The 13650-nt window shown below is 39.2% G+C and overlaps 1 protein-coding gene across 1 annotated transcript in view; it reads left to right on the top strand.

Annotated features, from left to right (window-relative positions):
• The first annotated feature begins 100 nt into the window (after window positions 1-100).
• LOC110154558 (acyl-CoA synthetase long chain family member 3) overlaps window positions 101-13650 on the top strand; it is a 30295-nt gene continuing 16745 nt past the window's right edge. The window contains exons 1-3 of the mRNA XM_020918555.2: window positions 101-299; window positions 8005-8464; window positions 10514-10691. Of these exons, the coding sequence (XP_020774214.2) occupies window positions 8090-8464; window positions 10514-10691 (553 nt within the window). The 5' untranslated portion in view covers window positions 101-299; window positions 8005-8089. The remainder of the gene's footprint in view (window positions 300-8004; window positions 8465-10513; window positions 10692-13650) is intronic.

Consider the following 13650-nt stretch of genomic DNA (forward strand, 5'->3'; position numbering starts at 1 on the left):
GCCCACAGCCACGCGCCACCTCCACGAGCCCAATCATAGCGCTCCTCTCACTCTCCCTCTCTCTCTCTTTCTCACTCTCTCTCTCTCCATTCCTCCGGCATCCAAAGCAGTACGCGCGTGTGTGTCTCCACTTCCGGGGACTTGGCTGGCGCGCTGCGGTCTGACGGGGCGGATTAAGAGCCCAAATATGAATTAATAACCAACTCAGAGCAGTGCAAACCCACGAGGTCCTCATAACGTACCGGCGAGGAGAAAGAGAGACAGTGACGTACTTTTACGCACAGGTGTCGCGCTTGGAGGTAAGTTTCATTTGGGGTTTACGATGTAGGATGCTGTGATTGGAAGATGCTCTTGATCAGTCTTAGACACGCATCTTATTTGACTGTATGTAAATTCACTGAGGACGAAATCGTCAAATTATGAGCTACTGTGTAAAACTGCGATTGGAAGGCTAATATAGATTTGGCATTTTTGTGTAGAAAAAAGAATTAGAACTAAGAAGCACCAAGAAAACTGTGTTAGTGTGAATAAACCTTTTAATATGGTAAGATTAGTGATGATGAGATAATACAGCCAATATTTTATTAATCTGTATGCCTTTTTTTAAAAAATATACCTTTATTTTTTTTCTGGCTGGAGGATCTGCCACACCACCTGCTTATTTTCATGGCGATGTTATTGTTTTTTCAAGAATGTTCCACAGTACACCATACATACATAAAGTTATGTATCGCCATGGAGACAAGCAAGCCAAGCTCAAATATGTGGAGAGATGACCTCTGTCAGAATGTTTGGTTATTTTGTGATTTAATAAATTAAAAGCAATAGATTCATACTGTGGAACATTCCAGGCAATGCAGTAACATCTCTACATCACTCTTCATCAGTAAAGTTACAAAGTTACATAGTGCACCTTTAAGTTTATTATTATTTACTTAAGTTATTTCTTTTCTTGCCTTTTGATTGCGTGTTTTACTGTTCTTTGCAACACTTTAATATCCTTTTTGTGGTAAATAAGGTTCTCTTATCTTGTCTAATCATACAAAATCATTGTGACCATTTTACACTGGAAAAAAAACAATATCTAGGTAAGTTAAAATGACTTAAATTCAGAACATTTTACTTTATCTGAGAGATATTTTAGATTTAACCTGATAAGTAAAATGGTCTTCTAATGGAATAAGAGTGCATTTGATTTTGTGTCTTGTTTTATGTGCAAAAAGTTGTTGTCTTTCTTATTTTAAGTGAAGTAAGATGTATTTTCATATTTTAAGTAAAAAAGTTCAAAAAAAGCAAAAAAGTAAAAAGTCTTGTTCCACTGGCAGATAATTTAACTTGTCAAGCGAAATTTACTCAAATTCTGATAAAACTTTCTTAATTTAAGTAATTCTAACTTAACTAGATTTTGCTTTTTGCAGTGTAGACATGAAATTATGAGCTCTGTGCCATTTTTTTTACTGTCTTAAAGTTCATTTTTAACAGTTTGGAGTGGTCCAAAGTTACTCCTCACTTAATTTATGCATTCAGAGTATCACAATTATTCACCGCGATGAGTTTATAAGCACTTTTCACAGCTTTCAGAGACCAGAACGGAGTTTTACCATGACAGTAAAGTTAACAATCACTAGCATGCTAACACGCACCTCCTGATTATCGGACTTTAAACTTTTAAAAAATAGATGCAGACAGTACACAGCGGGCATATTGTGACCTACAGAGCTGCTTATACAATGCATCTTTACTGGGGCAAAGTTTGCTCAAATATGGGAAAAAAAAATGGGTACAGCCTGGGCTATAACGTCATTCAATCTATAGACTACTCAGAAAAGGAATACAGCTGGGTCATATTATAGAGAATGGGGATCTGTTAGAATGAAACAAACGAATGAATGTAAGGATTTCATAGCTGGGAATGCCTCTGGTGTGAATTATTATAAAATGGTGATGATTCTTCTCACAATTATCATAAAACTTAAATGTGATATTGTAGCATAAGATCTTTGCCCTCTCATAGAACTGATGTGAATGAATCCGCTATGTTTATATCAAAACCAGGACTAATTTGGACTTCATTATTTAGTTTAATCTAACAAATTACATCCCTTTTTTGTGTTCCTATATACAAACGTGGTACAGACTAATGATTCTGACCTTTTTACACTCTTTGCCATAATGAGCATAAAATCAGAACTAAAACAATCAGATCCACATAAACCAGGACAAAACTCTTCTATAGACTTTTCCCTTGTAGGTCTACCAATGAAGATGACCAACTTTTGCCAAAATGAACCGTGGAACACCCCTAACTGAGCGAGGTTGGTGAGTGTTTGTCCACTAATCTGGTTCGAATCCTGCTCTCGACGCAAACATTGTCGGTAGAGTGGTCAGGCCCACAGGTTGGCTGTTCCAGCTCCCACAGATGAATACTGTTGTTGTGTTCTTGAGCAAGACACTTAACCCTCCCATTGTCTTGTGTATGTGCCTTGAAGGTGGAAAAACTGCTTTTAAAAATGTAAACAATTTGACAAATCCAGATTTACCATTGTACTTGATTCACATCCGATTTGTCCGATAATCTGGAAGTGTGTGTTAGCATGCTCGTTGTTACCATCATTGCAAAACTCTGCTCTGGTCTCTGAGAGTTGTGAAAATCAGTTATATTTATATAAGGTAAATCGTAACTCAATATTGGTCATAGTGAGGAAGGAGGCCGTATATTCTTCTTGTGAAAATACACTATTCATGAGTGTTACTGTGAAAATGGGATGGGTGATGGTTAGTGGGACTAAACTGGACTACACGCATGTACCAGTACTGACCCTTGGGAGCATATAGTTGCCCCATAGTGGTCATGCAGAGTGCTGTGTAAGACTTAAGCCTGTTGAGTGAGAACACAAAGGCCCATTCACTTGTTCTTATGAGGAAGCCATGATTGTGCCCACTCACCCCACCACGTCTACCAATGCACTCAATATTACACCATATCTACAGATCTGCATATGGTACACAGAAAGAAAGCTGTTGTTGAGAAATTGTACAAGTTTAAAGCAATGTTTATAACCAATAAGAGGCTAAAGTTGAGGTTGGCGGCTTACATAAGTGACATATTGCAATATAAGGATCTTAAGAAACAAATAAGATGGTTCTTTAGAGAAATTATGAAATTATTATGAAGTGTGACATATTGCTAAAGCAGGGAGTCAACGGGGGGGACAAAGGGGTCTGTTGTCCCAGGCATCAGGGTCTTAGAGGCCCAGAATTGGACACTATTCCTTTTAATTTGTATTAGAGAGGGGCCCATGTGAGGCTTCTTCCCCCAGGCCCCCAAAATTTCTGTCACTGGGCCTGTGCCGAAATAATATAGACAATAATACTGTAACAAAATCATAAAGCAGAATTACCCCCCAACACATATTTTAAATGTACAATACTATTAACAAAAATATGAGCTGTTATAAATAAATAACAGATTGCAACACTTAAGTAGTTAGTTTGTAGCCAGGCTGGTGCCACCTCAATTTAATTTCTCTCTAGTGACTAGGACAGGAATCAGAATACACTAGAGGGTTTGCAAGAACCCCGGAAGTTGTAGACAGTGCAATGGCCAATCAGTGAAGAGCTGTGAAGCCATGATGTCAAACTCACGTTCCTTTCTGGGTCCCTTTTGTGGTACAGCACAACAGTAAACAAAGTGGTCGAGATGCATTTAGATGAAGCCATATATTCTGTGCTGGCAATGATTCTGAGATCAAGGATTTAAAGCTGGAACAAAGAGAATGTTTGGTGAATTTTATCAAGGGAAAAGACGTTATTGCCCTTCTTCCTACGGTATTTGGTGCATTACATACGTCATGACCAAATAGTAGTGATTGGTTAAAAAAAAAAAATAGTACCCACCTACTGTCGAGCGAACAAATCCTAATGCTGCAAAGTCAGAAGGTTGCTGAATCAGGCTAGTTAGTTTGTGTCTATGAGTAATAAAAGTCTGCATGTATGTCTATGGAAGAATGTTCAGCAGTGACCCTTGTGACACAATGCACACATTAACAAACACTGCCTGATAAGTTTTTTAGACCGTCTGAAAACTTAAAGAAAAAAATTAAAACAAAATGATTCAAACACATTTTCATGCCTCTGTTTAGGGGTTCAATTTTCAGCAAAAATCAATTTACCTGTTGTAGTTACAGCTATGACAGTTGGTTCTTTACAGCCATATTGCATTAAAACAAAGCTCAGATTAAACTAAAGGAGCAGAGCTTCAGACAGAGCTGTGACTCTGGTTAGCTTTACTCCCCAGGGCTTGTTAATGACATCAGCTGCAAAGAATCAATACCTTAATATCTGCCTGGCCCTGCAGTGAGCTGTGCCTCCCACTGATACAAACATGGCACCTCTTGTGTTACAACCCACAGAACAATGAGTGGGACCACATGGAGCAGATGGCAGCCCCAAGGAGCTCTCTGCCAAAAACTCATTTATTTATGAGACTCAAAAGGATGCTGCAGAGAGGAGAGAGCAGTGTCAGCAGCAGCGGGCTTTTGGGCCAGGTAGAAGTAAGAGGAGGAGTTTTAGTTCAAGATGGACCCTCCTATGTGGCAGTACTACATCAACATAATTTTATACAATTAGAATTCTGCATTTGATTCACAGGTGGTATAGCCAATCAATGAAATTCATTCATTGATTGGCTCTATATATATATATATATATATATATATATATATATATAAATTATTATGTTCATGGGAAGCAGGTAAGGAAATTAATATTTCTCCCCAAATGAACAGTTACAGATGCTATAGAACACGAGGAAAAAGAAAAAAATATTTAAAATACGATTTCATTGTAAACTCCTGCGAGCAAAGGGAGACACTCAAACCATTATTCACTGTGATGCTAACTGAAGGCACTACTCTGTAGCTTTGTTAGACTAGTCTGAGTTTTATTTTAACACAATCTGAACTGACTATAACAAGTGAGTTGATTTGTGCTGTTAAACAAGTGTCATACACATAGGATGACCAGATTTTCAGAATTAAAAACTAAAAACACACCTAGGTTGGGATTGTTGGTATAAATAAAACTGTGAAAAGAGCACGTAACATTGTCCATTTTCGTCTCATTTGTGGGTCAGTCATAATCTGAGATCTTTTTTTCATCTTATGGTCATTTTCAAGCATGGTATCTATATTTTAGCTAAACAAATGAAAATAAATTCAACTCTTTACTGTTGGTGGGGATCAAATTAGTCAGAAATGGGGACAACTGGGACATTTCCTGTATAAAACTGGGACAAATCACTGGTTTTCAGTGTTTTAAACACAGGGCTCAAAACTGGGACTGTCCCAGGTAGAAAGGGATGTCTGGTCACTCTACATACATGTAGTTAATACGATTAACTGAGATTCAGGAGCAGGACCACGCCTCAGCCGCCCTCTCCTCTCACCAGCGAACCACAACTCGCCTCGACCACGCCTCTAATTTCCCAGAAGCCTATATGTAGCAGCCTTTCCCATCATCCCAGTTTGTCTCGGCTAACTCGACCCCACCCTCCCATCCCCTATTTTGTCTTTTAGTCATAAGACCCCTACAAGGGGGGTCCCGTTCTGGCTGGGCCAATTGTAGATTGAGACGGAGCCCCCACCCATAGTCTCAACCCAGCCATCTTTGCCTTGCTTCGTACATCATCAATAAACTTCTTCGCACTATGTCGTCGTTGGCGTGGTCCTAGCTAGTGAAACATAAATTTACGGTCACAAGCTAGACATGAGTTTTTCAGTTAGCTGCTCTTGAAGCTTTGAATTCACTTAAGTTAATGTAAATAATCTTAATTACTGGACTATTAATTGCACAGCCCTATTGTAAGGACAGAATAGCAGCAATGTTTCTGTCACTGTGTCAAACGGCGCCATTAACAGGTCAAATATACAATGCGTTGTCTGCTCTCAACACACGCACACGCACACACACAATGTCTAATCCCCTCCACACTTAATGTCACTCACTTCTGTCTTCACTAGTTCAGCCTTAGTTTTCTATACAATATCCAATCTTATCCAATAAGAGTTTTACCTACAAGCATCTGTACTTCAGAATAATACTCAAGAGCAAACAAGAAAGTAGTGGTAGTGGCACACAAGATTAGTCAAGAGTTTAATTTTGTGTGTTCTTTTATGTTTTGTCCTTCCAATTAAATTTACTTCAAATGATATACATGATCTTATGCTCTTATTTGAGTAAATTTAATTGGAAGGACAAAACATAAAAGAACACACAAAATCTAGCCTGATTCATCAGCCAGTTTCACTTCGTGGAAACCGTTTGACCTCGCAGTATTAGGATTTGTTCGCTTGACAGTAGGAGGGCACTTTTTTATTTAACCAATCGTTGCTATTTGGTCGTGATATATGTAATGCAGTACTAACGGGGCTAACTGGTATATTAAACGTTTCCCAAATCCCGTAGGAAGAAAAGCAAAAAGGCCTTCTCCTTGATAAAATACACCAAACATTCTCTTTGTTCTGGCTTAAAGTCTTCGATCTTGGGAATCGTTGCCAACACAGAATGTATGGCTTCATCTACATCCATCTCAACCGCTTTGTTTACTGTTGTGCTGTATCACAATAGGGAGCTTGAGTTTGATGCCATGGCTTCACAGCTCTTCACTGATTGGCTGGTGTGCTGTCTACAACTTCTGGGATTCTTGCAAACCGTCTAGTGTATTCTGATTCCTAACCTAGTCGCTGGAGAGAAATGAAATTGAGCAGAGGCACTAGGTGGCGCTACACAAAATCTGGTATATCCCACAAAAATTTGAAAAATGAAATCGTATATGAAGGAGCGGTCCAAGAAACACAAATATTCAAATAATTTAATGTTGTCAACAGTACTTAATTAAATGTTACTGAGTACTACCAGATCTGATATTAGTGCTTTGTCAAAACTGTGTTATTGTGTGAGAAGAGAATAAAAGAATACATGGGTAAGTTTAATGCCATACTGTGGAACATTCCAGGGAAAGCAATATACTTCTCTGTAGGAACAAGCAGGTCTCAGACGCTCTCCCAGAAAAGTTACACAGTACACCTTTACGGATATGGAGACTGACATACACTGATACATTTAATAGTGTGCCTATAATCAGAGTTAATAATAAAATGGATGTAATCAGTGTGGGATCACTGACAAATAATAGTTTTCTGTTCTGCTTTTGACCCAGCAGCAAAAACATGTGATTCATTCTTTCAGTTTCACAATCATTCAGAAATTCCTCTCAAGAAGTGGCTGTAGCTGAATAAGAATTAGTAACTTAATCGAATTTACAAAATATTCACCAATAACAAGGGAATACCAGTGGGTGCTCTATGCCACGTGTACGTTTGTTTTGCTGGAGTAGAAGCCATATTTACCATAAAAAATATAAAAAATACTGCAGATGAGTTTAGTGGTAATTTGGTTTAAGGTTAGATGAGTAAAAATAATCCTATTTCTAATATTTCAACTGTTAAGCTTTATGTATGATTGAAGATACTAACATACATTTTCAGCTGTGTATGACATGTTCTGAAAGTGAATTAGAGCAGGGGTCACCAAACTCCAAAACCAGGCTTGGGGCTGTCCAGTGTCCTTTTTTTTCTATTTTTTTCCATGGTCCCACAAATCTGTATCTATTGCTCAAGGTGGTCTGGGTAATTATGTAACATTTCTGGTTGTGGGTTTGCTTTTTGCTTGTCTGAGATTGTATTGCTTTGCCTGGAATGTTCCACAGTATGGCATTAGACTTATCTGTCAGGCACTTTACTCTAACTTGGCCTGGCCTCACCTGCTTGTCTCCATGGAGATAGATAGGTTTAATGCCATCCTGTGAACAGACAATGCAATAAAATCTCCAAGGAGACAAGCATGTAGCAGACTTTACACCTGAAGGAAACGAAGATAAAGTGCTCCTTTACAGCAGTATTATTATTATTCTTATCAAACTCCAATCTTGTTTTGTTTTTACAGGTGAAGAGGACACCAAACAAATAACTGAAACCAGGACAAAGTGGAGTGAAACCCTTATAGGAAAAATACTGAAAAAGGAAGCAGCATGAAGCTAAAAGATGAACTAAACCCTGTGATACTTTTACTCTTCCACATTATTGTTGGATTGTACACTGTGCTCACATTCCTACCATCCTACCTCTTAAGCATGCTCTCCTCTTCTGATCAAATCCACTACGGCTCTGAGGAGGACAGAGCCAGAAGAACCAAGGCCAAATCAGTGTCCGGGCGACCTGAGGGACCCTACAGAGCCATAAGCGCCACCAAGAGGCTACTGACGATGGTGCACCCTGGAGTGGACACGCTGGATAAGATGTTGGAGTACGCAGCAGTGAAGTTTCCTCACCGGGACTTTCTTGGAACGAGGGAAGTGATCTGTGAAGAGGACGAGAAACAGAGCAATGGGAAAGTCTTCAAGAAGGTAAAGAAATAGACAAACTTTAATGATCAAGTGAACTGTTTATGTCATTGTTAATCACCTGCAATGCACTGTCCACTGTCTTATCTTTAATTCTTATCAATTTGTATTTTTTTTTATGTTTTTTAATATTTTTGTAGACATATTCAAAAAAATTTCAAATAAATTTTAGCGTGACTCTGCAAAAACCCCTTACAGATATATGGAGTTAGAGGAGGAAGAGACAGTGAGTCAGCTTTTCGCTGTGGTGCAGAGCCAATTGTGTTTTTATTGTGAGTGATGTCACGTCTCCACAGATTTGCCCTGTAACTTGGCCTGGTGGTTTGTTTTCATGTAAGTGTGAAGTCATGCTGTGGAATATTCCAGACAAACCAATAATATCTTCATTGAGATACCCCATGGTGCACTAGACACCAGAATGGTAACTGTTATGTGCCACAGGGGTTTATGGGTTTAGGGGATGTAAAAAGAAACCAGGCATCGAACAAAAATGAAAGCATGGTGAAGTGCTCAAAAGAAATAATAATTACAAAAATTACTGAAGTATACAAAAATCAGATAAAGTTAAATAACACAAAAAAGCCTACGTTTACTATATGATGACGGTCTGAACAGAAGATGCAAAAGTGGCATCGCGTCTTCACTTTGTACTCTGTGTTTAGACGAGTATTTTCAGGAGAAAATCTACGTATGTACGATGACTCAAAAGTGTGTGGAATTGGGTATGCATGCCAGGTGGCTAGGTGGGGACGCTAGGTGGTTATGTATGGGACGTAAACCTGTATGCAACATGAGCAGGTGTGACCAGAGTTTTGCGTCTTGGGCAGTGTAGATAGAAACACTACGGCGGAGCATATTCAAATTTTCTACTCTGGAGGGTGGTTTCAGATTTTTGCATTTTAAAAACGCCATCGCTATCTAAATGAAAAGCGCTTCCAATAAAATATTTTGTTGTTTTTACCCACAAGCGTTCTCATGTAAACAGGCCCTAGATTCACTGCAGCAGTGGATCCACTGGTCGCTTTTCTTGTGGCAGCTCCGGGCTTATATACTCCCGGCTGATCAGGCGGGCCAGGTGAGGCTGATCAGCTGGGCGGATCTGAAGAGGGCGGAGGCAAGGCCAAACAAGAGAACTAGGACATTGTGTGTCACTGTTACATTCTGCAGTAAATACTTTCAGTATATTTACCTTTGTCTGTCAAATGCAAATGTTTTGACCTGGTTTATGATTAATGTTTGTAATTCACATGAAACAAAAGTTCAGTGTCATCCAGTGAGCAGAAATAAACTAAGGCACTTTTTTACTATTACAGAATTTTTAAATCTTACCATTAAAAAAAATAATAATTTATGTGAAAAAAAAAAAAAGTTCATTCAATTCATTTGTAGTTTTTATGCTGGCCAACATTACCACATATCAGCTCTGGTTTAGCCCACTAATCTTATAAACTGATCAAAATAAGCCATTTAAACCTCACTGTCGAAACACTCACTGTATTACACTGAAGCGTGTCTCAGCTGTTCTACATGGGGCCATTGTTTCACTGTAACTGACCTAGTCTGGCCGTTTGGGTGCATGGGCACTTGATAACCAGTAGATGGCAGTATGAACCTAACTTCTACTCTCTTTACATACCATGTTTTCCTCAGTCATGCTGTAATATCTTTATATATATATATATATATATATAAATTGTATATCCGGCTGTATGTATTCACTAATTGCATTATAGCATTAGTAATAAAAAATAATTATATTGACACTTTGCAGCTGATCGACATTCAGCGGTCATTAACATTCTCTGGGGGTGTGATGCTAACTGTAGAGTCTGCTTTGTCTGAAACTCTGTTACTCAAATTAGACTTAATCTGAGCTGTGTTTTAACACATCGTAAGGACTGAGTTAGTTGGAACTACAGGCAGTGATGATAGTAGTCACATTTTTTGAAAAGTCCATAGGAAAAATCAATGGAAACTGTCCTTTCAGAACTGGAGAGGTGATCACTGTTGAGCTCCATAGTAGTAATTGCTCCTCTGTGTTGCCCCCTGCAGGTGATCCTGGGTCAGTACCGCTGGCTGTCGTATGAGAAGGCCCACAGGTTGGCGAGGCAGTTTGGCAGTGGACTCTTGGCTTTGGGACAACAGCCCAAAAACAATATCGCCATCTTCTGTGAGACGAGGGCAGAGTGGATGATCGCTGCTCAGGCCTGCTTCATGTACAACTTTCCCTGTAAGTCCCTCACAAACATAAACATGCTCCGGCTATATAAACACAAAAGAATTACATCTGACAAAGATAGAGGAAAATCTAAATCAAAACTTAAATTTTAATGGTTGCGATTAGAGTTCATTATTATGTTTTTGTTTGTAGCCTAAACCTATAGAGGATATACAAGTTTCATACGTATATGTACAGACCATGTCTCATGTGAAAGCTCAGAAGCTCCAGAATTCCCTCACTAGCACTGATTCATGATTTTTGCTGGAGCTGGGGTTTAGGTAGGGGCCATTCAGATCAGAGAGAGTGCTTTTAGGTTTAAAGCAACTGGATATCAGCATTGAAACCAAGTGAGAGACTTGTGTGAGGCTCATTCTGGTTTCTGATTGGATAATTGTTTTGACAGTAACTTGGTCATCACATCCAATCTTTTTGTAGAATAAATAAGCATTTGAATTGTTAAGGAAAAGCTAGGTTTGATTTGAACATGTTTACTTTTTATCTGGGGACACAGATAAGTAATGTTTATGGAATTTTAAATAAAACACTTTCATATGATTCCATTAATGACCCTTTTAAGGCCACACAAAAAAAAAAAACAAAAAAAAAAACTGGCTCCCTATGGACAGTTTTACTTTACTTGTTTTACTTTTATTATCAATTTTACTTTTATTATCACTTTCTGTGTTTAGTCCAGTGTCATTACAGTAAACTGAGGAAGGTCAGCTCGCCCTTTCAGTTTTCTCATTAGAAGTGTTTCCTCTCTCCATCTCAAGTGGAACACTACAGTCTTGTTAAGATGATGGCACACAGGCTTTTCTTAGTTATTTGGCAGTATTATTAATTAGTAATATTCATATATAGGAGCAGTTTTTCTGTTCTGTTTTTAAGTGCTTTGGTGTTGTGTTTTGTGTAATTTATAATTCTTATTATAGAAACTGTTTGAGGGACTAAACCAGGACTAGAGCAGGACTAGAGCAGGACTAGAGCAGGACTAGAGCAGGACTAGAGCAGGACAAGAGCAGGACAATATCAGGATTGTCTGGTATCTGGTCTCTGTTCTCTACTCTCTGGTCTAGTCTCTATTTTCTGGTCTGGTCTTTAGTCTCTGGTCTCTGGTCTCTGGTCTGATCTGGTCTTTGGCATCTGGTCTCTGGTCTCTGGTCTCTGGTTTTTGGTCTTTTGGTCTCTGCCCTCTGTCCTCTGGTCTCTAGTCTCTGGTCTAGTCTCTATTCTCTGGTCTCTGGTCTCTGGTCTCTGGTCTCTGGTTTTTGGTCTTTTGGTCTCTGCCCTCTGTCCTCTGGTCTCGAGTCTCTATTCTCTGGTCTGGTCTCTGGTGTGGTCTCTGGTCTCTAGTCTTGTCTCTGGTCTCTAGTCTTTTGGTCTCTGGTCTCTGGTCTCAGGTTTTTGGTCTTTTGGTCTCTGCCCTCTGTCCTCTGGTCTCGAGTCTCTATTCTCTGGTCTGGTCTCTGGTCTCTGGTCTGGTCTCTGGTCTCTGATCTGGTCTCTGGTCCTTGGTCTGGTCTTTGGTTTTTGGTTTTTTGGTCTCTGGCCTCTGTCCTCTGTCCTCTGTCCTCTGGCCTCTGTCCTCTGGTCGCTGGTCTGGTCTCTGGTCTGGACTCCGATCTTGTCTACGTGAGGATTTGCTGTTGACAGAGGCTTGGGGGAGGAGTGAACCCATTATAGAATCTAAACTATGCGTGTGACAGTTTGTGCATATGTGGATGTATGTGGTGCATGCAGAAGGTAATATGTGGATCTTATCTGCTGTATGAAACAAAGCTGTGGTTTTAATTGTGTCTTTATCAACTATACTAATGTTTTTGTACTAGATTTTTACTAGTTCATTTGCAGGTTGGTTTGCAGTTTTGTACAGTTTTTCCTCACTTACTTTATGCATTCTGAGCATTCAAATTATTCACCACGATGAGTTCATAAGCACCTCTGACAACTTTCAGAAATCAGAGAGTTTTGCCGTGACATTAAAGCTAAGGACAACTAGCATGCTAATGCACCCTTCCTGATTATCAAGCTAGAAAATGCTTTCCAAATAGATGTAGACAGTACACAGTAGACATATTTTGACCTCAACAGCTACTTATTATATACTACACTGGGAGGTAATGCTTGTCTCCATGGAGATATATTATGCTTTACCAAATGTCACAAAGTATGGCTTTAGTCTAGGTGTGTGCATTGCCATGAATCTGGCGATACGATACGTTAAGATTCAACATGATGATATACTGTGATTCAGATTTATCAATAGCATATAATGGTCAAGTGCATTAGAACAAAACAGTTTGAAATATAAAGTTTTGTATTTTTAAATCATGAGGACAGCAAATGGAAAAGGACACACTTTGAATTTATATGAGAATAGCACACTGAAATATTGAGGCACATCTCTGAATCGTTTTTTTCTTACACCCCCTACATTAAACTTATCAGCGTTTATTCAATTACAGGAGGACAAGAACTCAAACTTGTATAATCGAAACACGGTCCCATCCTCCTTATCCTGGAGTCGCTCCCTTCTTTCCGTTCCTCTGCGTCTGAGCTAACCCGGGGCCCACCCCGTTGTTTATATCTCAGGGTGGGAGGTGTCACGGCCTCGTTCACTCGTCCTCAGAGCAGGAAGTGATGACGCAGGATGATGATGTCACGCTGCCCTGTCCCATAAACCCCCAGTGTCCTCTCACACCCTCCCTGCACCTCAGCTCTGCTCTAAGAACGCCTCAGACTTTCCATTGTGTAACTGTCACGCAAGAATACGGCAATCTGCACACATATAGGGAGGAGGGAAAAACAAAACAAAACTCAAGAGTTCACCATTTTAATATAACAGGGCTGAAGTCCTTTAGTTGACTGTGTCTTAGTCAATCAAAATTTGTATAAGTTGACTAATAATATTTTATATATATTATAAGGATTTATATGAGACAATGGCGGAAAGGAAAAGTTAGTTATA

Source organism: Boleophthalmus pectinirostris, unplaced genomic scaffold (assembly GCF_026225935.1).
Source record: "Boleophthalmus pectinirostris isolate CB_2022bp ecotype Guang Dong unplaced genomic scaffold, ASM2622593v1 HiC_scaffold_9, whole genome shotgun sequence".
Classification (NCBI taxonomy): domain Eukaryota; kingdom Metazoa; phylum Chordata; class Actinopteri; order Gobiiformes; family Gobiidae; genus Boleophthalmus; species Boleophthalmus pectinirostris.